Source organism: Pogona vitticeps, chromosome 2 (assembly GCF_051106095.1).
Source record: "Pogona vitticeps strain Pit_001003342236 chromosome 2, PviZW2.1, whole genome shotgun sequence".
Classification (NCBI taxonomy): domain Eukaryota; kingdom Metazoa; phylum Chordata; class Lepidosauria; order Squamata; family Agamidae; genus Pogona; species Pogona vitticeps.
In genome coordinates, this window is record NC_135784.1 from 6,611,935 (window position 1) to 6,638,082 (window position 26,148).

General features: G+C 45.9%; 1 protein-coding gene and 1 long non-coding RNA gene across 3 annotated transcripts in view; one reads left to right on the top strand and one right to left on the bottom strand.

Moving 5' to 3' along the window:
- Positions 1–26,148, bottom strand: part of LOC144587339 (uncharacterized) — a 251,289-nt gene that overhangs the window by 96,175 nt on the left and 128,966 nt on the right. The gene's annotated exons all lie outside the window — the stretch shown is intronic.
- LOC110070095 (uncharacterized) lies at positions 17–25,193 on the top strand. 2 transcript variants are annotated; one of them, XM_078386928.1, is made up of 5 exons: positions 17–1,124; positions 1,731–1,857; positions 17,041–17,189; positions 17,591–17,720; positions 19,753–25,193. In XM_078386928.1, exons 1-5 carry the CDS (start codon positions 1,095–1,097, stop codon positions 21,762–21,764), a joined length of 2,448 nt encoding a protein of 815 aa, XP_078243054.1. In that variant the 5' UTR covers positions 17–1,094; the 3' UTR covers positions 21,765–25,193. The 2 variants fall into 2 exon arrangements, with proteins under 2 accessions (XP_078243054.1, XP_078243055.1); XM_078386929.1 differs by having other exon boundaries at positions 66–1,124; positions 17,634–17,720.

The following is a 26,148-nucleotide window of genomic DNA, read 5'->3' on the forward strand; positions in this document are numbered from 1 at the left end:
CTTGGCATGACTCTCTAGGAATTAATCTCTCTCTCTCTCTCTCTCTCTCCCCTACGGGGACGTGCTAGGAATAAAGATAAGAGTGGGGTGGATAGCTGTTCTCCGTTCATTCCAGCCCAGAAAAGGCCTTTCAGAGGTGGGCCTAGACTTCTGATTTGGTTTTCTTTGGAAGTCCTATACTAGAGGGGGGGGGTCAGGAGTTGTTCTTTATTTATTTAATATATATTTTTTACCCTGCCTTTCTTCTTGAAAAAGGACTCCAGGTGGCTTCCTACACGGAAGGACGATATTTAAAGTTGAAAAGAATGAGTATACAACAGCGATGAACATCGTTAAAAGATAAGGCTTTCATTGTCTACTTAGGGTTCTTAGCTTTAATATTCCCTGTGAATGGGTGTGTGTGTGTCAGAAGAGGCACCCGGAACTCAAGAGAACGGAACAGGCTTCGGCAGGAAGGGGAAAGAAGGTGCACTTTGAAACAGGAGAGACACTCTAGGAATCAAGCCACGTCCCTTCCCTTCTTCCTCAGGGACTCGGTTTTAAAATAGCGATCTGTGCAAGAAATTTTCAGCGCAGGGAGGCTTTTGAGAAAATATAAATATATAAATCCCCTTTCCCTAAATGGAAAATAGCAATCCGCCTTTTTCTATATCTTTCATTCCTAGAGAGTCCTCCTAGGAATGATTGAAGAGCGGCACCTTCGTTCCTAGAGTGTCCGCGCAGGAAGGAAGGGAATAAATAAGAGGCAGCTTCATTCCTAGAGGGTCACCCCACGAAGATGAGCGAGCGAGCGCGTTATTCCTAGAGAGTCATGTGAGGAAATATAGAATTTTTTTGCAAGGGGAGGAGAGAGGCGTGTGAGTGGGACGCTATTCCGGCTGTCCCTCTCCTGTGCTTTCTACAGTTCGAAGAGGAATACATCTGCATCCCTGGAGATCAATACAGGAAGATAAACTATTTCCCCCCACCCTGATGAGAAAAGGAGAAAAAGGACGTGAAAAATAAACTTTCCCCACCCATCCCCTCTTGATCTCCTTATAGACCCTGGAAATCATCTGGGGAAACATCGTCCTTCCTCTCTTCTGCTTGGAAAAATGGAGACGAGGTCCATGAAGCCAGAGCAGGTAAGGGAGAAGGAACAGGGAGTGGAGAAGCCTGGGGTGGGTGCTTCTCCTCCTCCTCCATTTTCTTGGTCCCTAAGGAGTGCTCACTGGAAGGACAGATCCTGAAGCTGAGGCTCCAATCCTTTGGCCATCTCATGAGAAGAAAGAACTCCCTGGAAAAGACCCCGATGATGGGAAAGTGTGAGGGCAAGAGGAGAAGGGGACGACAGAGGACGAGAGGGTTGGACAGTGTCACTGAAGCAGCCAACATGAATTTGACCAAACTAGGGGGAGGCAGTGGAAGACAGGAAGGCCTGGCGTGCTCTGGTCCATGGGGTCACGAAGAGTCAGACATGACTAAACGACTAAACAAAAGGAATCTTCTTACCATTTGCTTCTGTTTAAGCTTTTGTCTAGGAAGCCTATGAGACGATGAGAAGTGAAGAATTGATCTTACTTACACCAAGATATGTAGTCCATGTCCTTTCCTGGACCGTACTTCGCAAATGGGTTGCTGAATCCTGTACTTAGCTTCCTAGTCAATGTCCTTCTTTTCAGGATGACACATTTACAACATAGAGCCTTTGTGATCTCTGTGAGAATAAACCTTTCTTTTTTTCCTGTCAGGTTGCAGAAGCTCTGGAGGAGCTGGTTGTGAATTTCTCGGAGGAAGAGTGGGCTCTGCTGGATCCCGGCCAAAGGGCTCTGCACACAGAAGTCATGAAGGAGATTTTGACCCATGTGGTCAATCTGAGTAAGCTTTATTTTTCCTTTAAATGGTACATCCTTTAAGAGGAACTCATTTATCCTGGTTAAAAGCCCAGTGTTATCCCATGCAAAACTCAAAAGCACGCTAACTGCAAAATATAAAGGAAAGGATTGCAGAGCTATATGGGAAGAACCCATTTATGTCACCGATGGCCTTGGTGGAACTGCGGTTGTTGTGTTCCTGAAGTCACCTCTGGCTTCTGGCAGTGTTGAGTCACACGAAACATGTACAAAGGGGGGGAAAGGGGGAAAAAGAGGGAAAGCGAGAGGAGGGGACAAGACAAAATAACCCTTGGATTCTCATGGCACTGGTTGGGAGTGTGTGACAAATTCCTTTGGGCTCTTTATAGCTGCTTTTTTAGGATGGCACTGAGACCAATGAGATTTCTAAACCGTCTTGAGTTCATAGAGGAGTTTTACATAGGCTCATGATAGAATTGCAGTATACCAGGTGACACTAACAAGTAGAGTTTCCCAATAAATCAGATCAGAGTCCATATAATTCAGTCCAGCAGTCAGAATCATTCTCCAAGATTCCTCTATGATGATACAGCCTTTTCATCATGATGACCACAACACCACAGAGTATGTGTGCTAGGTCTGCTTGCTTTATCCCAGGGTTAGCCAATCCTAGGTTTTCTTTCTCAGCTGATACAAGTCAAGTGTTACCTCAGCTGCATAAATTCTTGCTTGGCTTACAATTCTTAGCGTGGATCCTTACAATTACTTACAGTGTTTTTGCTCTTTTACAATTGCTTAGCACAAAACTGTATTGATGATTCTTCCAGGTTTATGTCAAACCTGTCAGCTCATCCCCAAACCATGGTCCAGTCATAGGGACCATCACTGCCCACAGAAAATAACACAGAAATCACGGGTCTTTTAGCTCATTGTTTTGCAGTGGAGCAAAAACATGGACCCACTCCATGGATCCTCATGATTTGTCTAAGACAGTGGTTCTTAACCTTTTTGAAAGAAACGCCCCCTTGAGCCATTGAGGAAGTTATCATCGCCCCCCCCTCTTATTTCTTATTATATCTTACTTACTTATTTGTTTATTTGTTTGTTTATTTAAGACATTTAAATCCAATGACCCCTGAAAACAAAATTCAATTCCGAGAAAATAAAATGCCCCCCAAAAGTAACATTTAATGATTTAGTTGCAAGCGAATTTTAAGACTCAAAAAGAAATATAAAAAGGGCATAAAATGCAGGAACTAAAAATTTCAAGACGAAAACTCTGAAACTAAATTAAGATAGGAGGAAAATATATAGTCATGCACATTGTAAAAAGGCTGCAGCCATCTTCACAGGTTTGGCTTGCTCCAGCACCCCCTACCGTCCCCCTTCTGCTCCAGCGCCCCCACGCCGCCCCTTTTCGTTCTACCGCCCCCCTGAAAAATGAAATCGCCCCCTGGGGGGCATTATCGCCCAGGTTAAGAACCACTGGTCTAAGAGATCCCCCCTAAACTGTTGTCCACTCATAAGGACCTCTAGTGGCCACAGACTATACCTCTGAAAGCATTATCCATCAATGCATGGCTTGGCTGTGGTACAACAATACCAGACAGAGGCAGGGATCTCCATGGATCCATGTTCCCCATGGATCTCAGACACAGATCCACCTAATCCAATCCTAGGTCCCATGTCTTCCCACAGAGATTCTCCATGGATCTGAGACATGGACCTGTATGATTTGACATGATATTTTCAGTTATTTAGAGGCATATCCACCATAAACATCACATTGATCGTGATTCAGATCATGTGGGTCCATGTCTTAGATCCGTGGAGGATCTCTGGGTAGAGACGGAGATGAGGATTGTAAAGTTTGGAAATGATCCCTATTTATTTGGACTTCTAAACCTCCCCTCTGATCGATGGTCTCTCTAGGCAGTGTGCACCTATACACGTACAATTCAACAAAAAATTACATTTCAAATTGGACATGTAGCTGTAGATGTTAAGCATACACTCCAGCCGCGCTGTTAGGAATGGCATGATTTTAAAAGCTTGCCGAAATGAAAAGAGTGTTTAGAAATTTCTTTGAAGGTCTTCAAAGAAAGAGCCTGGTGAATCTCGGGTGGCAGTTCATTTCAAATTATAGGGGTGACCACCGAGAAGGCCCAGTTTCTTGTTTCCTCCTTCCAGGCCTCCCTCATCATCATCAGCTACCCATCCTGAGACACAAGGCTAGGATGGACGGTAAGGAGGTATTCTGTCATGTACTGAGGTCCCAAACCATTTGGGGTTCTGTAGATCAAAACCAGCACCATGAATTTAATATGGAAATGATCAAATAACCAGTGCAAGGCAGCCAGTACTGGGGAGATAAGTTGGTATTTATTAGTTCACCTCTCTAGTCATTTTCTGAACCTTATGAAGTTTCCAGACCAGTCTCAAGGGCAGCCCCATACAGAGCAGATTACAGTAGTCTACCAAGGTGTGGACCAGCGTGGTTAGGAACCTGCTGTCAAGGAAGGGACGCAGCTGTGCAATACGCCTGTTCAGAATACTCGCTCATGCTACTATAGTTAAACTCCCAATGCTACCATTACTCTCATTATTACATCAGCTCACTCTTATTGAGGATGATAGGTGGGTAGAAAGCCACTATCAGTTCAGCTGCCTGTCTCGCTTAAAAACAGACTTGATGGGTACATGGAACACACTATTTTGGCCCCATAAGAGAAACTATGCTTTGTATTTTAATGATGGACGCACCTCCCTCAAGTCAGCTGGAGACGTGTCTCCCTTTTTCGACAAGCATAAGATACTGTAAGTTTGCTACCAACCTCTTGGGTCTTTTGAAGGAACCAGAGATGGGAAAGGAAGGGGCGCAGCATTCGATAAGCACGCTTGTTATTGCTACCTCACTTAGTTCCCAAAATATTGTGTGGAATTCTTTTGCCAGTCACTTCCGACGTTGGGGAGACTTTGCTAACGGGTCCTTGCCTGATTGTGAATGTTTTTTATGGAAGGGAGAACAATGGGGGGAATCATATTCAGGGCAGGGGGAGAGATGGTGGGGGGACATCAGCCACAGTATACTATGAGAGAGAAGATGAAAATGGTTTTGGTTGCCCTTAAGCTGCTAGGGATGTGGTGACGCTGAAAATTAAACTGCAGAAGCCTCTGTGCTGCAAGGTCAGAAGACCAGCCGTCATAAGATCAAATCCACTCGATGGAGTGAACTCCCGTCACTTGTCCCAGCTCCTGCCAACCTAGCCGTTCGAAAGCATGCAAAAATGCGAGTCGATAAATAGGTACAATGCTCACATAGCATCACTGTTTCATTTTATTTTTAAGTAGAGTTGGTTTGGCCCCCAAACGCAGTTCAGATTTTTCATGTGGCCCCCTATAGAAATTAATTTCCCACCCCTGACCTAAGCTGTTTCCCAAATTCAATTGGAAAACAACATCTGGCTTGTGTTACAATGGCTTGGTTGGATAAGGCTGAGGCGGGGTCCATCTCACCCAGCTTTGTCCATGTGAGTGGGTTCAAATTTGGGAAAATCCCATGGCCCTTCTTTTTATCCCCAAAAGTGGAGATACCTTTTCCACAAACACTTATTTTATTTTCAAACGACGGACTACTATGAGTAACAACTTCGGTTGGAGCAACGGGTCCTTCCGTTTCTTCGCCTTTAACACAACTGTCCCTTAACTTGGGTGTCACAAAAGAGTTCGCCATCGGGGGTTGACTCTAAACTGTTTCCGATCTGTGGGCTTTCTCGTGGGCCTCCTCAGACTGGGGCATAGGGTGCCGAGCCCACTCTCCTTCCTTGGGCGTTTCTGGCTGAGGCATCACCAGAATGTCATGCTGGCAGTTTGTTACGACTATAACTTGTGTATACAGTGGTGCCTCGCTTAACGAGCGCACTGTTTAACGACGAATCCGCATGCGACACTTTTTTGCAATCACTAATGAGATCGCATTGCGATGTTTTAGGTGGCAAAACATTGCATTGCGATGATCGGTAAGCATTTCGCTTACCAATCTTTGCATTGCGATGTTTGCAGAACAGCTGATCGGCAGTTCTAAAAAATGGCCACTGGAAGAAGAAAATGGCTGCCCGCTCCGTTTTTGCGCCCTGCCCTTGCTTACCAGGCAGTGAAAATGGCGGCCGGTTGGAGGATTCCCCACATAGCGGTGAGTTTTTCCCCAATAGGAATGCATTAAACGGAGTTTAATGCATTCCTATGGGGTTCCCCCCCGCATAGCGACGAATCCGGATAGCGACGTTAATCCTGGAACAGATTAACGTTGCTATGCGGGGCACCACTGTATATTGTAAATCTACGTGGTGTTGGGAAGAAGCTGCCTGTGGTATGTGTTATTCAACTGTATTGGCCTCCTTCTTCCACCAATCTTCCTTCTCGATTTAGATATATACCGTCCATTCCAAGGGTTCTGCTTCCCCTCAGCTGTACCTCAAAATCATTGCCTTTTCTCCTCCTCCGTTGCCCTCTCATTCTCCTAGTCCAGCTCTCTTTTCACCTTCTCAATTCTCCTCAGCCTCTGTCACCAGATGTTGTTGCTCTTGTCTAGTTGTTGTGTCCAACTCTTCATGACTCCATGGACCAGAGCACGCCAGGCCCGCCTCTCTTCCACTGCCTCCTGGAGTTGGGTCAAATTCATGTTGGCCGCTTCGACAGCACTGTCCAGCCATCTTGTCCTCTGTCGTCCCCTTCTCCTCTTGCCTTCACACTTTCCCAACATCAGGGGCTTTTCTAGGGAGTCTTCTCTTCTCATGAGATGGCCAAAGTACTTGGAGCCTCAGCTTCAGGATCTGTCCTTCCAGTGAGCACTCAGGGTTGATTTCCTTCAGAATGGATAGGTTTGTTCTCTTTGCAGTCCAGGGGACTCTCAAGAGCCTCCTCCAACACTAGATACAGTGGTGCCTCGCACAACGAGCGCACCGTAGAGCGATGAATTCGCTCTACGGTGACGCTTTTGTGATCGCTAAAGCGATCGCACAACGATGGCCCCTATGGGCAAAAATCGCAGAGCGAAGGTCGGTAAGCTGCTCGCTTACTGACCTTCGCTTTGCGACCCGCCGATCAGCGGCGGAGCTTCCAGCAGCGTTTTCGCGCGCTCCCCTTGCTTACCAAGGGCGCGAAAACGCTGCGCCCCGGCCCCTTTCGGCTGTTCCAGCGGCCATTTTTTACCCGCCGAACAGCTGATGGCAGCCATTTTGGCGCCCTCATTCTGCGAGGGGAGGGCGCGAAAATGGCTGCCGCCTATGGAGGATCTTCGCTGAACGGTGAGTTTGAAAGCCATAGGAACGCATTACGGGTAGAGGGCGGTATGGCGTTGGCTCCGTCCCTACTCGTGTCAGAAGAACGGCGAACAGATGCTTAAAGGCTGTTCGTTGCTCTGAGACGGAGACCAACCCCCAGTACCGAGGTAGTCAGACCAGTCAGCCCTCCACTCTACGCCTGGTGTTGTTGAATGCCAGGTCTGTATCTAACAAGGCCCAGCTAATTTACGACCTCATTCTGGAGGAAGATGCAGACCTGGCTTGCATAACCAAAACATGGATTGGCGGAGAGGGGGGTCCCCCCCTCGCTCTCATCTGTCCGCCCGGTTATGCTGTCCAACACCAGGGTAGACTGGAGGGCCGGGGGGGGGAGTAGCCATCGTCTATAAATCCATCTTGGAGGTAGCTAGGCGCTCCTCGGTGGTAAAGCCGGGTCTTGAGGCTCTCCACGTGTCGATTGGGGCCAGGGATGGTATTGGGATCTTGCTGGGTTACCGTGCTCCCCGCGACCCAGCCATTTCCCTACCGGAGCTGGCGGACTTTGTCTCCGCGGTACTGTTGGGCTCCCCGAAGCTATTGGTTTTGGGGGACTTTAACGTGCATGCGGGGGCAGAGGTTTCCGGGCCAGCTCTTGAGTTCCTGGAGACCATGGCCTTCTTGAACATGTCCCAACATGTCAACGGCCCCACACACGTGGGTGGTCATACACTAGACCTGGTCTTTTCCACCAATGGGAGCGAGAGTGATCCGATGGTGACTGACCTTGAGTCGGTACCCTTGTCATGGTCGGATCACCACCTAATAAAATGCACCCTTAAAATGGCTCTCCCCCCTCGCAGGGAGCTGGGACCTATTGTTATGGTCCGCCCTCAAAGGCTACTGGATCCGGTTGGATTCCAGGAAGCCATGAGACGGGCTACGGCTGACCTGGCTGGCGCTCCTGTCGAGGCTCTGGTCGACGGCTGGTTTACCGCCGCGACTAGTGCTGTAGACACGATCGCTCCTGAACGCCCTCTCCGCCGCAGAGATCGCCCGGCGCCCTGGTATAACCAGGATCTCCGGACATCGAAGCGGGTCAGGAGACGGCTAGAGCGCAAGTGGAGAAAGGCCCCGACGGATTTCAATTGTATAGCTGTTAAGGTCGCTACTAACCTTTACCTAGCGAAGGTAAAGGCTGCTACTCGAACATATCTCGCTAACCGGATAAGCGAGGCTGCTAACCAGCAGGCGGAATTATTCCGTATAGTACGCGACCTATCCGGAATTGGTCCGAGTGATGGGCCTCCCCCTAATTTTTCACCGGACCAATTTGCAGCATTTTTTAAATCAAAAGTGGAGGCCATCCGCCGGGACCTCTCTCCTTTTTTGAATACAGTGAGTCGAGCAGAGATGTCCAGCGCTCCGTCTTGCCCGGTGACCTTTGACTCTTTTCAGCCTGTCACGCCCGACACTGTGGCCAGGGCACTTGACCGCTGTCGTGCCACCACCTCCTCCTTGGACCCTTGCCCGGCCTGGCTAATCAAGGCAGCCAGGCCTTCAACAACGGAATGGGCTACTGTAATAATTAATGGGTCTTTCCTTGAGGGCAGATTTCCTTCTGCCCTCAAGGACACACTCATTAGGCCCATTAGAAAGAAACCTAGCTTGGCGGCGGATGAAATTGGCAACTATAGGCCCGTCGCCAATGTTTCCTTCTTAAGCAAGGTAGTCGAGAGGGTGGTGGCCGATCAGCTTCAGGCGCTCCTGGATGAAACAGATGCCCTGGATCCATTCCAGTCGGGCTTCAGGCCGCGCCACGGTACAGAAACGGCATTGGTCGCCCTGTGTGATGACCTATTGAGGGAGGCCGACAGGGGCAAAATGTCTCTGCTGGTCCTCCTCGATATCTCAGCGGCCTTTGATACCATTGACCACGGTATCCTCCTGGGGAGGCTCTCTGAGTTAGGAATAGGAGGCCGGGCTTTGGCCTGGCTCCGTTCCTTCTTGGAGGACCGCCCCCAGAGAGCTTGGGGAGAGTGTCTCGGCCCCGTGGAGCCTCAATTGTGGGGTTCCACAGGGGTCGATTATCTCCCCAATGCTGTTTAATATCTATATGAGGCCGCTGGGTGGGGTCATCAGGGGGTGTGGAGCACAGTGCCATCAGTATGCGGATGACACGCAGCTCTACATCTCCTTTTCACCTACCGCAGGAGATGCCGTTCTGTCCCTCCAGCGCTGCCTGGAGACCGTACTGGAATGGATGCAGGAGAACGGGTTGAGGCTGAACCCGGACAAGACGGAGGTACTAAGGGTGGGCGCCCCCACAATAGGGGATTTGGGAAACTCCCTCACTTTTGGGGGGGTGACCCTGCCCGCCAGGGACGGGGTCCGCAGCTTGGGGATCCATCTAGACCCGGCGCTCACTATGGAATCCCAGGTGGCGTCCGTGGTTCGCACCGCCTTTTTCCACCTTAGGCGGATAGCCCAGCTGCGATCCTACCTTGATGTTGGGGCCCTCACTACCTTGGTGCATGCGCTCGTAATCTCAAGATTAGACCACTGTAATGCGCTCTACGTGGGGCTACCTTTGGGACTGCTGCGGAAACTACAGGTGGTGCAGAATGCGGCAGCCAGATTACTCAGTGGAGTGAGAAGATACCAACATATCTCCCCCACCCTGGCTGCTTTGCATTGGCTGCCCATCCGTTTCCGCATCAACTTCAAAGTGTTGATGCTTGTGTATAAAGCCCTAAACGGTTTAGGACCTCGATACTTGGCGGAACGCCTCCTCCCACCAAGATCTACCCGTGTCACTCGTGCGAGCCAGGAGGTGAGACTGAGGAGCCTAACGCCGAGGGAGGCCCGGAAGGAAAAGACTAGAAATTGGGCCTTCTCGGCGGTGGCTCCTCGTCTCTGGAACGACTTACCCCCTGAGATTCGCGCGGCTCCCTCGCTGGGTATTTTTAAGAAACAATTAAAAACTTGGATGTTTAGGCAGGCCTTCCCAACAGATAATTCCTGACGATTCCTCCCTACCCTATAGCTCTCCTATCCTGTTTAATAATTTTTTTTTTGTTAAGTAATATGGTTATATGTATTTTTATTGTTTATTCTTATGTTGTTAGCCGCCTAGAGTGGTCCTCACACGACCAGATAGGCGGGATATAAATAAAATAAATAAATATATAAATAAATAAAACAAAGTTCAATGCGTTTCTATGGCTTTTTCCCTCCTGCACAGCGATGTTTCCCACAGCGAAGGTTAATCCGGAACGGATTAACCTCGCTGTGCGGGGCATCACTGTATATCCCTCTCCTATTGGCTCCTCCTTTCTCTCATCTCCCCTCCCTCCTCTTTCATGCTTTTTTTCTCCTATATTCTGTCGGAGCAAATGTGCAGCGTTGAGCTGAGTTTTGTGCTGGTCTAGGCAGTCCAGTGGGATAACACACATGCACAGGCCAGTTCTTCCCAACGCCACATAGATTTACAATATATACAGAAGATCTAGCAGTACAAACCGGCAGCGTGACCTTCATCAGGAGAGGTCTTACATCTTCTCCACATGTCCACACATTTATACACATAAATCAGTACGATCAGGAAGGGCATTGCATCACCCCAGATATGACTTCATTTTTAATACACATCCTGCAGGACTCAGCATTTTGCCCACCTGTCCAATATGGCTGCTGTTTAACATAGGCCTGGTTTTGCCTCAGTGTGGAATGATCCTTGACATATTCTCAATTGGGCCACTGTTGGTATCAACGTATACGCTGTCCCATATCCCTCTGTTGTGGGGGCTGGAGGGGAAAGCTCACACTTCTCTTTTCTGTTGGGAAGAGGTTCCTTCTCACAGTCCACCTGGGTTCTCTGTGCAGCAGCAGACAAGACCTGGGGGGGCAGGAAGGTGGATTTGCAATGGTCTCTCGTGATTCTGTCCCGCTCACCAGGTGCCACATCCCCCAGTTTTCCGGCCATGAATGTGTGTACAGTGGTGCCCCGCATAACGAGCGATTCGTTTAACGACGAATCCACATAGAAATGTGTTTTTTGCAATCGCAAAAGTGATTGCATTGCGATGTTTTAGATGGCAAAACATTGCTTTGCGATGAATGGTAAGTGTTTCACTTACCGATTATCACATAACGATGTTTTTGGAACAGCTGATTGGTGGTTCCAAAATGCCCGCCGGGTAAAGAAACTGGCTGCCCGCTGTGTTTTTGCGCCCTTTCCTGGCTTACCGGGCAGCGAAAATGGCAGCCGCATGGAGGATTTCTGCAGAATGGTGAGTTTCCCCCCATAGGAATGCATTAAACATGTTTTAATGCGTTCCTATGGGCTTTTTTGCCCCGCATAGCGACGAATCCGTATAGCAACGATTTTTTCGGAATGGACTATCGTCGCTATGTGGGGCACCACTGTATTTGAACAAAGGGGCCTAGGACAGAATAGGGATTCTGCTGGTGTACGGCCCACTCTGCTGCTCCACTGTCTCCCTTCTTGAACTGGTCTCGGGTCTGGTATTGGAGTCTCCTCGGCTCACAGTGCTGGGGGACGTCAACATCCATGCTGAGGCAGCTTTGTCAGGAGTGGCTCAGGACTTCATGACGACCATGGGTGGGTCTCAAATGGTTTCTGCCTCCACTCACGCTTGCAGGGCGCACTTCAGACCTGGTCTTCTGTTCTGGGGTAGATGTTGGTGATCTGGGTGTGGAGGAACTCTGGTTTCCTTGTCATGGATGGATCAAACCATCTGGTGGGATGTAGACTCACTGGAACTCAGACCCTCTGCAGGGTGGGGAGGGAACAGATTAAGATGATCCACCCAGGGAGGCTGACGGATCCTGTTGCCCCAGCAGGTCATGCTCTTGAAACCCTGGTTGATCTCCGGGAATGGGAACATGGCCCGGGCTGTTGACACAACTGGTCCTAAGCATCCTCTCTGACTGTCTCCCTGATTTACTGGGGAGGTGGTGATGATGAAAAAGTAAAAGCCGGAGTGAATCCAACCCAACCCAACTCAGGCTACAGCTCATTGGAAGGCCTAAGCCATGGCAATGGCGGTGGCCAAGAAGTCATTCTTCTCTGCCACCCTTGCATCTGTACACGGTCTCCCAGTAAAGCTCTTTCGAGGGGCCAAGGGCCTGGTACAATGCTAGCCCCCCAGGAAGAGAATGCAGACAACCCTAGAGATCACTGTGAAGAATTTGCACGGCATTTTTCAGGAAAAAATAGCTCGGATCCATTCTGTCTTGGATACTGTAGTTCATACAGGTCCTGTATGAACTCCTTAGACCCCATGGTATTGGATAATTACTGGCCAGTCTCTAATATTCCCTTCTTCAACAAGGTGCTGGAGAGGTATCATCAAATCACAGAATCGTCATAGGGTTGGAAGGGACTTTGGGGGTCTTCTAGTCTAGGGGTTCCCACCCTTTTCCGAACCATGGACCGGTTGGGGGCAGGGTCCATGTGCGGGTGGGTGGAGCATGGGTGGGGCTGGGGGTGGGCAGGGTGAACATGCAGGTGGCCAGGGCACTGATGTGTATGTGCATGGGTGGGCAGGCCTCAAGTATGCACAGGGTAGACATGGCACCCAGGTGCAGGTGGGTGGGGCGTGCACATGGTTGGGTGGGGCACCTGTGCATATGTGGGGGAGAGTGCATGCATGTGTGCATGGGAGGGATGTATGTGCGGTAGGGTGGGAGATCTGTTTCTGCAGCCTGGTCCTGCCAAGGCTACGGACCAGTACTGGGCTGCAGACTGGGGGTTGGGGACCCCAGTTCTAATCCAACCCCCTAATCAAGGCATACTCCTGGCCCACCTCTCTGGGATGGGAGTGGGAGGCACTGTCTTACATGTTAGCCTTAAAAGATTTTGCAGAATAGCAGAAGCTTCTCTTTACGAAGTCTTGAGACAGGAATCTCCAGAACAGTAAATCACACACAGACAGCAGGAATGCATGCAAGAGAATACAGTGGTGCCTTGCTAGACAATGATAATCTGTTCCACTGAAATTGCTGTTTAGTGAAATCATCGTCTAGTGAAAAGCATTTCCCCATTGGAATGCATTAAAACCTGTTTAATGTGTTCCAATGGGAAAGAATTGTTGTTGTCTAGCCATAGGAAAGCCACTTTGTGAACTGCCGATCAGCTGTTTAAATAGTTGTCTTGCAAAGCTTAGGTCCCAAAAACACCCGTTTTGCAAGCACGGAGGGAGCTGTCAAAATCGTCGTCTAGTGAAAATCAGTTTGCGAAGCAGGGACCAAACATTGTCCAGCGAAATTCCCCCATAGGAATCACTGTTTTGCAAATCGCTATAGCGATCGCAAAAAGTCAATGTCTAGCGAAAAAACTGCTGTGCGCGGTAACTGTCTAGTGAGGCACCACTGTATGTTTAACCAATCAAAACAGGGTTTGCTTTAGGATAGCTTATCCCTCATGGGTGTGTTCCTCTAGCCATGTAGACAGTGACTAAGTACAGTGGTGCCTCGCATAGCGACGTTAATCCGTGCAACAAAAATCGCTGCTAAGCGATTTCGTCGCTATGCAATTTTAAAAAGCCCATAGAAACACATTAAAACCTGTTTAATGCGTTCCTATTGGCAAAAAACTGACTTTAAAGCGAAGATCCTCCATACGGCGGCCATTTTCACTGCCTCTAAAGCGAGAAATCAGTGCGAAAACACAGTGGGTGGCCATTTTTTTTACCCGGTGGCCATTTTGGAACTGCCGATCAGCTGTTAAAAAAATCATCGCTTTGCGATGATCGGTAAGCAAAACAGGGATCCAATCATCGCAAAGCGAAAAAAACCCATAGGAAACATCACAATGCGATCGCTTTTGTGATCGCAAAAAGTTAATTGTTATGCAGTTTTGTCACTAAATGGAGCACCCGTTAAGCGAGGCACCACTGTACTCAATTAATGCCACCTGTACTAACCACAATCAATTGCTAATTACAATATATTTCTTTAAGGCTTAGCATAACAGTGGTTCCAGTCCTTCCTGGAGGGGAGAATCCAGAGGGTGGTGCTAGGAAATTCCTGCTTGACACCCTGGCTGTTGGTCTCTAGGGTCCCTCAGCGTCCTGCTCTGTCACTCATGCTTTTTAAACATCTACACGAAACCCCTGGGAGAGGTTGTCCGGAGTTTTGGGGTTTGGTGTAACCAGAATGTAGATGACGCCGAGCTCTATCTCTCCATCTAAGGAAGCTGCTTTGGTTATACATCAATGCTTGGTATCAGTAATGGAACTGGATGAGGGCCAAAAAAGTGAAACATAATCTAAACAAGAAAGGCGCTCATGGTCAGTCAGAAGGCAATTCAAATCAAGGAACTGCAATTCAGCCTGTGCTACATGGAGTTATACTCCCTCTGACAACACAGGCGGGCAGCCGCTTGGGGGTGTTCCTGGATTCGTCTTTGAGCCTATATGCCCAGGATTTAGTGGTGGATAAGACTGCCTTTGTAGAGTTGAAACTAACGTGCCAGCTATTACAATTTCTTGAGAGTGCTGATCTGACCATTGTGACACATGTCCCTGTTACTTCCCGGCTGGATTACTCTAATGCGTTCTATGTGCCATTGGAAAATGTTGGGCAACTTCAATAGGTCCGAAACACAACAGCCGGGTTGGTAACAGGGATAAGATAATGTCCCCTGTTGTAGTAGCCCATCCGTTTCTGGGCACAAGTACTGTCTTTAACCTATAAATCCCTAAGTGGTTTGGCTCAAGCTATCTCAAGGACCGTATCTCCCATTATGAGCCTCTTTGGGCATTAAGATCACCAGGAGAAGCCTTTTCCTCAGCCCTACCACCTTCAGAGATGTCCAGTGGTACCTTGACTTAAGAACTTAATCCATATTGGGACTGCGTTCTTAAGTCGAAACATAACCATTTAATCCGTATCTACTATTTTCATTCTTAAGTCAAGGCACTGTTCTTAAGTCGAAGCATTGGTTCCTAATGCTTCAACTAATGCAAAGCCGGTTTATCTGTATCTACCACTAGGGGGTGAATGTTTTCTTCTTCTTTTGAGCTAAGGTGAACTTAGGTAAAAAAAAAAAGGGGCAGGAAAGGGTGTATTTTCCCCCTTTTTTGGTTCTTAAGTCGAGGCTCCGTTCTCAATTCGAAGCAACTTTTTGCAAATGGAGCTGTTCTTAACTCGAAACATTCTGAAGTAGGGACATACTCAAGTTGAGGTACCACTTTATTTGATGGGGACATGGGAGAGAGCCTTCTCTGTGGCTGCTCCCAAACTCTGGAACTAACTTCCACTGGAAGCCATGTTGGCCCCACCCTTGCTGTCCTTCTGCAAGCAGGCAAAGACCTTACTCTTCAGACAGACTTTTCCTTAGCGCATGGCTATCTGAGAGGAATTTTTCAAATTGGATTACTGTGCCCTGGTTTTAAATATTTTTAAATATTGATTCTATTTCCCATTTTCAATAAGATGTTTAATTCATTTTAAACAATTGAATACTTACTGTTTTACCTTTTAATCATAGTCTTTTTGTTAATGTGATGTCCCTTTATGTCTGATGAGGTGGACTTGTCTGCAAAAGCTCGCATTAAAAGTTCGCCATTGAGATGCCACCATGTTTTTCTCTTATATGCTTATTATTTTTATTTTGTTTTCACCAATAATAATTGTTGATGCAATCCACTTTGGGTCTTTTAAAGGAGAAAAGGCAGGGTAAAGATAATACAGTGGTGCCTCGCACAACGATGTTAATTGGTTCCAAAAAATTCATCGCTGTGTGAAACCATCGTTCTGCAAAACACCATTTCCCATAGGAATGCATTGAAAACTGGTTAATCCGTTCCAATTGGAACGGATTGCCGTCCTTAAGCGAAAATCGCCATAGGAAACATCGTTGAGTGAAACCCGGTTCCCCAATTGAAATGCATTGAAGCCAACTCTGCATTTCAGTGGCTTTGCGAAGTCCTTTTTCGCTCCTGTAAAAGTGCCTTACAATGTTTGGAACCTGTTTTAAATGCTTGCAATCGTTAGCCCACCTCCTGAACCCTATGCAAACTTAATTTGGTGTTGTTCTGAGTCGTCGTTAATTTTTGGTGAATTTTTTAATTCACCGGTCCGTTCAAAGGCTTTCAATGGAAAATTAAAAAATTCACCAAAAATTAACGACGACTCAGAACAACACCAAATTAAATTTGCTTAGGGTTCAGGAGGTGGGCTAACGATTGCAAGCATTTAAAACAGGTTTCAAACAGTTTAAGACACTTTTACAGGAGCGAAAAAGGGACATCGTTAAGTGAAATTCCCCCATAGAGAACATCGTTAAACGATGGGGGAAATTCCTCAAAGAAACCCATCGCTGTGTGAATTCGTCATTGTATGAAGCAATCGTTGTGTGAGGCACCACTGTATGTATAAGCGAGCGAGGAAGCGACCGATTAAGGGAGCAAGCAAGCACACACAGAATGAATGAATGAGTGAATGAATGAATGAATAAATGAGTGAGTGAGTGAATGAATGAGTGAATGAATATGGCCACTTGACTGTCTTTTGTTCCGTCTCTGAACACTGAGAACCCTCGAATGGCTTTGCAAGATGGAGGACGCTGAACCAAAATGGAGGCTAGATAGATTCTCTAAATACTAGACCCAACACCTTCTGCCCATATTTGATGCCTTGGCTGTGTCTTGAGGTTTGCCCTGTACTTTCCCATTTCTGTCCTCAGCACCCAAGGGTTAGTGTTTTCCATGCAGAGCCCTTCAGGATTGGCCCCTGCCTTTGTGCACAGAGTGGCGAAAGCATGGTTGCATGGAGGTCACAAGGGCTGGTTGGGTCTCACTGAACTCTTGGTTGGCCAACATAGAGGTCTTTTTCCGTGTACAGTATAAAAAGTCTTTGAAAAATGTAATAGCTTTACACCTTTTTGATCTGTTTGGCAGGCATTAGAATGATGCTGGAAACATATCCTCCGTTGTCTCTTCTATCTGGAGGAGCTGAAACAGCCTTTATGCTACCCAATGTGGTTGGAACAAGTTGGCGGGGAGTCATTCACTGTTTTTCTCCCTGGGAAACATTACAGAACTTGAAGGTATCTATCCTGTCCTGTTTTATTTTGCCTATGCTGGCCATCAGGAAAGCTGAGAATATTGTCTGTGATGGCTTGAGCCTTAAATCTAAGCATCAGACACATGGATCATTGTTCCCCCCCCTGGACAGTGGCATCTGGATCTTGGAGTCAGAAACTCCGAGTTTGATTCACCCACTGTACCTTCTGCAAGGACAGCCAGCCTGTGTGGTTTTGGGCAAGCTGCAGTCCCAAGATACCCCCCAGAAAAAGAAAATGAGACACCACTTCTGATTACTCTCTACCTGGAAAACTAGATAACCATAAGTCAGAATTGACGTGACAGCATATGATTATTATTTTTGAAAAATAACAGAGGAACCCCTGCACTGTGCATGAAACTAACATGTCTCCCCTTCTCTCAGAGTGTCTTGGTGACATTTGAGGATATTGCTGTCCATTTCACAGAGGAAGAGTGGGCTCTGCTGGATGAAGACCAAAAGGCTCTGCACCAAGGAGTCATGGAGGAAAATGTAGCCAGCCTGATCTCTCTGGGTAAGCTTTGTCTTTCCACCCCTTTGCTTCATAAATCCAATTTTACAGATTGGATCAAAGAAGAAACTATAACTCTATAAAATCTCGAAGAGTGGTAGCTTGGGCTGCCTCCAACCAATTTAGAAGCTCCCTTCTTAGCCTTGCAGCCAGAGCATAGAAACTTATTTTCTTTTCCCTCCCTAGCCAGCGAATGCCACTGAACTTAGCTCTTAGCTCTTCTGGAGTATATTCATACCTTTTCTTGACAAGGTTCATAAATTTGTCCCAAGTAATGTCCACCTCCAACTCCGCCACAGAATCAGTCAGTTGTCAGGAAACCTGCATTCTCTGCAGCTTAGGCCAATCAGGATGTGAAATCTGAAGGCCCTGAGGAGGTTAGAATGTAGGCAGAATGTAGGCAGAAGCCCCAGGTCGACACATAAAAGATCCTGTCTCTGCTCGGCCTACTGTTTAGTATGGTGTCACAGCTACTCCCGTTCTCCTCCTGGTCGGCCTCTTAATTCCTTATTCACCGTGTCTGTGCAGTCAGGAACACCTGCATCACCTGCTTCAAGTTCCCAGCTGGCTGTGTGGGGGGTTCACTGTTCCATCTTGGGTCAGGCACCAGTGTCTCTTCCCTCAGTATGAACTTGTCCTATGCCACCAACAGCCCCCTCTATTCTCTTGGGGGGGCATGCGTTTGAATCCCACCGCTGCCACCATGTAAGGAATGCACCTCCTTAAAGGTGATCTTCCAAAAGGGGAAGGTGCCAACTCTAGTTCTCATTTTCAAATATCCTTTTCTCCCTATGTTGGGTGAGACCTAGAAGGTGTGTGACTGGGCAACTATGGGCAAGCTTCTAACCCTAGATTTCCAATTCCTCCCTTATTTGAGATAAAATTCCCTTGGCTGTGTACTTTAAGTTTTACACACCAATAGCAAACATAGCCCTTTGTATCTGAGGTATTTTCTTTAGGCACTCAAACCCTTATTCCCCCAAGAATCACACTTGGGTAAAATATAAAATATTTATTTAAAGAAGAGTAAAGTTATAAAATATAAGAAACACAAAAGAGTTACAAATTGTACTGTTACATCCCAAGATTCTAAGGATTAAGTAAATTCCTGTATTACCCATAAAACAATAAAAAGATTAACTAACTAGAGTACAATGATTTTACTACTTAATTGCCATGCTATTCTAAGTCACCATTGCTAAGTCTCCTAATCAATCAAGGAAGGCTATAAACCTGTCACTACCTACTACTACTCCTTCTTCTCCAATTTACAGACACACGCTAGCCCCCCTTTTAATAACTTAAATCAAAGTCTCTGCTTCGTGATGCTATCCAATCAGCATAATCCTTGGAGAATTAGCACAGGGAAATTGCCCCAGAGGGACACCACAGCTACGATACAAGGATATCTACAAGCGGGATCTGAATGCCTTAGGAATGGACCTCAACAGAAGGGAAACAGTGACCTCTGAGCATTCAGTCTGGAGCGTTCATCATGGCCTCTCCCAATTGAAGAGATCCTTGTTCAGCAGGCCGAGGCAAAGAGGCAGTCCCGAAACCAGCAAAATCAGGGAGCTGAACAGGGGACAGATTGTATTTGTCTTCAGTGTGGAAGGGATGGACACTCTCGAATTGACCTTCTCCACCACACTAGACCAAGTCCCCTATTCAGAGCATGTTACAGTAGTTAATCAAGACTGAAAGATGCCTAATATAAAATACGGTCCTTGGTTCACAAGTCCATGCCCAACATGTAACTTTCCAGAATCCAGTCTCCCTTTCCCAGGCTGGTAAACAATTTGAATGAAATGTAATGTTTTTCAGTCTTGATCTGTAGCCTTGATTTGTCTCTCCTAAAAGTCACAACAAGAACTGGCTCCCAGGATGAGATCTGAACAGCTTTGGAACTCTGAAAAACAAGTACTACAAAACCTATATCCTCACACGTCTTTTTGCCAGTTCCTTCACACTACTGCATGATAGTTATATTTGCTGAGGTTTGCTACCTGACTTGATATTCTGTTTCTTCACTTAGGTACTTTTATGAGAGAGAAGAGGATTGAGGAAAAAGGTGGTACCATATTATTGTGTGCTGTCATTAATATAAATAAGGAACAGCACTTGAAAAGCAGCAAGAGCCTCAGTGGTGGAAGCAGCCTTAGTAGCCACCACCAATTCTATGCAGCAAAGAAGATGTTGAAATATTTGGAAAGTGGAAAGAGCCTCAGTCAGAGTATATCTCCTGCGTCCCATATGCCAATACACACAGGAGAGAAGCCATTCCAATGTAAAGCTTGTAAGAAGAGCTTCAAAAAGATGAGTAACCTTAGTTTGCATCTAACAACTCTCACAGGGGAGAAAACACATAAATACATGGAATGTGGAAAGAGCTTCGGTCATAGCAGTCAGCTGAGTTCACATCAAAGAATTCACACTGGGGAGAAACCATATAAATGCATGGAATGTGGGAAGTGCTTCAGTCAGAACAGTCAACTCAATGGACATCAAAGAACTCACACAGGGGAGAAACCATATATATGCATGGAATGTGGAAAGGTCTTTAGTCAGAGAGCTAACCTTTGTATACATAAAACACTTCACACAGGGGAAAAACCGTATAAATGCGTGGAATGTGGAAAGAGTTTCAGCGACCACAGTTACCTCAGTAAACATCAAAGAACTCATACTGGGGATAAACCCTGTCAATGCATGGAATGTGGAAAGATCTTCAGTGACAGCAGTTACCTCACTAGACATCGAAGAACTCACTCTGCGAAGAAACCATATAAATGCATGGAATGTGGAAAGAGCTTCAGCAAAAGAAGTCACCTTACTGCACATCAAAGAACTCACACAGGGGAGAAACCATATAAATGCATGGAATGTGGGAAGAGCTTCAGCCAAAGCAGTCACCTTCGTTCACATCAAAGAACTCATACTGGGGAGAAACCCTATCAATGCATGGAATGTGGAAAGGGCTTCAGTGATCGCAGTTACCTCAGTAAACATCAAAGAACTCATACTGGGGAGAAACCCTATCAATGCATGGAATGTGGAAAAAGCTTCAGCGACTGCAGTTACTTCAGTAAACATCAAAGAATTCACACTGGGGAGAAACCATATAAATGCATGGAATGTGGAAAGAGCTACAGCCAAAGCAGTCACCTTCGTTCACATCAAAGAACTCATACTGGGGAGAAACCCTGTCAATGCATGGAATGTGGGAAGAGATTCAGCAAGAGAAGTCAACTTAGTGCACATCAAAGAATTCACACTGGGGAGAAACCCTATCAATGCATGGAATGTGGAAAGAGCTTCAGTCACAGCAATAGCCTTAGTTCACATCAAAGAACTCATACTGGGGAGAAACCCTATCAATGCATGGAATGTGGAAAGAGTTTCCGCCGAAGCAATAACCTTAGCTCACATATAAGCACTCACACAGGGGAGAAACCATATAAATGCATGGAATGTGGGAAGAGCTTCAGCCAAAGCAGTCACCTTCGTTCACATCAAAGAACTCATACTGGGGAGAAACCCTATCAATGCATGGAATGTGGAAAGGGCTTCAGTGATCGCAGTTACCTCAGTAAACATCAAAGAACTCATACTGGGGAGAAACCCTGTCAATGCATGGAATGTGGAAAGAGATTCAGCAAGAGAAATCAACTTAGTACACATCAAAGAATTCACACTGGGGAGAAACCCTATCAGTGCATGGAATGTGGAAAGAGCTTCAGTCACAGCCATAGCCTTATTTCACATCAAAGAACTCATACTGGGGAGAAACCCTATCAATGCATGGAATGTGGAAAGAGTTTCCGCCAAAGCAATAACCTTAGCTCACATATAAGCACTCACTCTGGGAAGAAACCATATAAATGTATGGAATGTGGAAAGAGCTTCACTCAGAGCAGTAACCTGAGTTCACATCAGAGAACTCACACGGGAGAAACGACAAATGCATGGAATGTGGGAAGTGCTTCAGTCAAAGCAGTAGCCTCAGTAGACATCAACAAATTCACATATGAAAAAAGATACATATAAATGTATGGGATGATGAAAAAGCTTCAGCCACAGAGGTCAACTTAGTACACATCAAAGAACTCACACAGAACAAAAAACAGAATTATAGAATCATAAAATAATTACTTTGGATGGAGCCTATAAGGCTATCAAGTCCAACCCTCTGCTCAATTTAGGAATCCAAATCAAATGGTTGTCCAGCTTTTTCTTCAATGCCTCCATTCAAGAGAATACCTGAGGTAACTAGTTTTATTATCATAGCACTCTGTCAGTAACTTAAGCCCATTATTATGCATCCTGCATTTTGTGTTGATCGAGAACAGATCCTGTCCCTCCTCTGTATGACTTAGATTAGATTAGGTATCCTTCAGTCTCGAGAGACTATGGTATCGTGCTCTGCATGGAGGACTTGGAACAGCATCTAGTGTGGCTGAGAAGGCCAATTCGAGAGTGATAATCCCTTTCACACTGAGGACAAATACAATCTGTACCCCGTCTAGCTCCCTGATTTTGCTGCTTTTGTGACTGCCTCTTTGCCTCGGCCTGCTGGACAAGGGTCTCTTCAAATTGGGAGAGGCTGTGATGCACCACCTGCCTCCAGGCTGAACGCTCAGATGTCAGGGTTTCCCATTTGTTGAGATCCATTTTCAAGGCCTTCAGATCCCGCTTGTAGATATACAGCTGTGGTCTCCCTCTGAGGCGATGTCCTTGCACTAATTCTCCAATCAGGAGATCTTTTGGAATCCGACCATCGACCGCTTTTACAACATGCCCAAGCCAACGTAGACATCGATCTAGGACTACTCTATTTGGGATTTTGTCCTGCCAGGTGATACCAAAAATCTGTATGACTACTTTTCAAGTATTTGAAATATGTTATCATAAACTGTATGAATGCAAAGAATGTGGCAAAAACCGTGAATCACAACAGTCACCTTAGTTCACCTCAAATAACACACAGAGGAAAAACCATTCAGATTGTAAAATCCTGTCCAGGAGTGAACAGACCTTTTTTCTCTTGAAAGAAGCCACACAGAGAAAAAATGTTTAGATAAGGGAATCTGGGATGGTCTCCGGTCTAGTTACTGATTCTACATCCCATCAAAGACTTCAGGGTGGTGAGATGAAACTGTATTCCTTGATTGTTTCAGGGAAAGACATTTAGGCAGAAAAGATGTTTTGATGTCACATAATAGAATCCACAATAATGCAGATCATTTTCTGTAGTCTGAGCAGTTTTTTTTCCTGCATCCCAGAAGTACTGAATTTTGTATAGGCTGTAGAGAGGAAAACCAGAAACAAAAATGTAGAAGTAGGGTTTTAATTGTAAATATATGGCAAGGGTTAAAATTTTGGAATGTGGTGTAGTGGATAGGGTAATACAAGAATCCAAAGAGAAATAGCAGAGATAAAATATATATGTATGCTAGACACACATATCAATGGACTTAATATAAGCCAAGGCTTTTTGAGGCAGTACTAGATACAGGGATAGTGGAGACCAGGATTCAAATCCCCACTTGACCATCGAAACCCACTAGGGGTATTTCACTTATCTTCAAAACTCTATTAGGATCAGTGTAAATTCTGAATTGATGGCACTTGAGCATAATAACAAGGGACATGGTGCACTGTGGGTTAAACCGCAGAAGCCTCTGTGCTGCAAGGTCGGAAGACCAGCCGTCATGAGATCGAATCTGTGCGACAGAGTGAGCTTCTGTCACTTGTCCCAGCTCCTGCCAACCTAGCCATTCGAAAGCATGTACAAATGCAAGTACAGTGGTGCCTCGCTTAACGAGTGCACCGTATAGCGATGTTTCCGTATAACGATCCCTTTTTCGGGATCGCTATACGGAAACATACCCGATTGTCGCAATGGGGAAAACCCGCATTGTGAAGATCGGGTATTGCGGCGGCCATTTTGGAGCCGCCGAACAGCTGATCGGCGGTTCCAAAATGGCCGCTGGAAGCCCGGAAATGGCTGCCGGCAGCCGTTTTCGCGCCCTGCCCTCGCTTAGCGAAGGCGCGAAAATGGCTGCCGGCACCTGGAATCCTCGCTGAACGGGTAAGTAACAAAAGTATTGGAACGCATTAAACGAAGTTTAATGCGTTCCAATACATTTCCCCTACCCGTTTAGCGACGATTTCGCATAGCGAGGGTTAATCCGGAACGGATTAACCTCGCTATGCGGGGCACCACTGTAGATAAATAGGTACAGTGGGAAGGTAATGGCGTTCCATGTTTAGTTCAGCACGGAAACTGTCTACAGGCTAATGCTGGCTCCATGGCTTGGAAACAGGGAGGAGCACCACCCCCTAAAGTCGAACACGACTGGACAAAAATTGTCAAGGGTAACCTTTACCTTAATATGATAATAACATGATAAAGGCCATTTGCTCACACAGTTATATGAAGTTTGTCCAGTAGGAAATCCGGCAAATGTCCCTACCTTAATGTCATGGTCTTGACTCTCCAAAAATCTTTTGGTTTGCCAATTCCTCTTTCACCGCATACATTTCGCAAATGTTACCATTCCTTCTGCTGGAAAAAAATGCTGTCTTTCACATTTGATGGAGAAAGGTTTCTGACCAACTTCATAAGTTACAAGGAAACAAAGACTACATAAGCAGGAACAACAAATGCCTTAGTCAAAATAGCAAGATTAGTTTAAGAGTTAATGATTTACTTGATAATCCTTTCTGTCAGTTTTTGTAATTTTGTGTCTAAGAGTCTTCAAATGATGGAGGGGTAGAAGAAACGGTGCCTGGAAAATTAAAGACTTATACTCGCTTATAAACAACACTGCAGCCTCAAACAACTGCAGACAGAGAGGTGAGAATGAAACCCTGCGAGAAACCCAGATCCCGCATCTGCCCCCACATTTATTTGGTCAGCACAATTACTGGACCCAACAACGGCACCCACAATATCAAAGGCACTTTTACCTGTCCCTTTACCAATGTAATTTATGCCATTTTTTGCCAACAACACCTATCTGCACTCCGTGGAGGACAAATGGGGCAATTGCTATGCAAATGACTCAATGAACATAAATTAGACATCAGGAAAACCTGTTTCACATCATTGTAATTTACCAGGAAATTCCACAGACGGTTTGAAAGTAGCTGTAGCAAACACCCTGTCTTCTTATACATATATATTGGTATTGGCCTGCACCAATGGGAGCTGTAGGGAGGTGGATCCAGAGAAACTAGGAGGGAGGGGTGAGTCAGAGTCTAGAGTTCAGTCAGAGAGAGTTTGGAGAAGGAGTTTGGGGTTTGAGGCAGAGAGAGTGTTTAAGGAGTGATTAGTCAGAGTGTGACCTGTATTAATTAAGATAGAAGAGGTTAAAGTAAAATACTGATGCTTTATGTAATTTTAAGAATTTGCTTAAGAACTATTCCTAAAACAACATGTAATCAATAAACCTGTTTCTGTTTAAAAGTTCAGTACTGAATCAACCTCAGTCTTTCATAGGAAATATAGGTTGATAAAGAGATCAACTGGTGGCAGCGTGTTAAAGGGTGTGTTGGGATACTCATCTGAGCTCTGTGTTTGGTGAAACAAAAGCAGGGGCCATGGAGTAAACACCACAGTGGCCATCCTAGAAAAACAACAACAACTAAAGGACAAGTATCCAAAGAGGAAGAGTTGAGATAAAATATATACATATGCTAGACACACATATCAATGGACTTAATATAGGTCAAGACTCTTTGGGGCACTACAAATATTGGACTGCTTCTCTCATATATTTCCCTTCCTTAACAGATCCACCTTAGACATTTCTAAGGCAATGCGGAGTCTTTGGTCTTGTGGTCACCCATTGTCTAGGGTAATTCACACACCATTGCAACCAATTACAAAGAAAAGTTTATAGGGGAGAAGTTCATCAACAAGCATAGATAGCTCATCTAATTAATCATATTACTCTACAATTGTCATTTTACCACTGTTAATTTATTACAGAGGTTCTCACATTCCTTACAACACAATATTCGATTAAAAAACCTGCATATCAAAGACACTATCATCACAGAGTTTAACACCCACATCTCTGTATTTCGATATCTATACTTCGATGTCATGTATAAATATTTGCCAGGTTTTATCTCCTCTTATGTCTGATAGGGTGGACTTGTCCGCAAAAGCTCACATTAAAAAAATATACAAATTAGTCTTTAAGGTGCCACCATGGTTTGGTCTTATTTTAACTTTGTATTTTGCTTTTAACTATAATGAAAATGAAACTACTTTGAAAATGTATGGCTTTGAAAATCTGTTTAGTATTGTTGTTTAGTCATTTAGTCATGTCCAATTCTTCGTGACCCCATGGACCAGAGCACGCCAGGCCCTCCTGTTTTCCACTGCCTCCCGGAGTTGGGTCAAATGCATATTGGTCGC

Excerpts from the sequence above, each read along its gene's own strand:
- LOC110070095 (XM_078386928.1), top strand. The coding sequence starts at position 1,095 with ATGGAGACGAGGTCCATGAAGCCAGAGCAG. Across the intron at positions 1,125-1,730 it reads GGTCCATGAAGCCAGAGCAG|GTTGCAGAAGCTCTGGAGGA; the intron begins GTAAGGGAGAAG and ends TTTTCCTGTCAG. Across the intron at positions 17,190-17,590 it reads AAACATTACAGAACTTGAAG|AGTGTCTTGGTGACATTTGA; the intron begins GTATCTATCCTG and ends CCCTTCTCTCAG.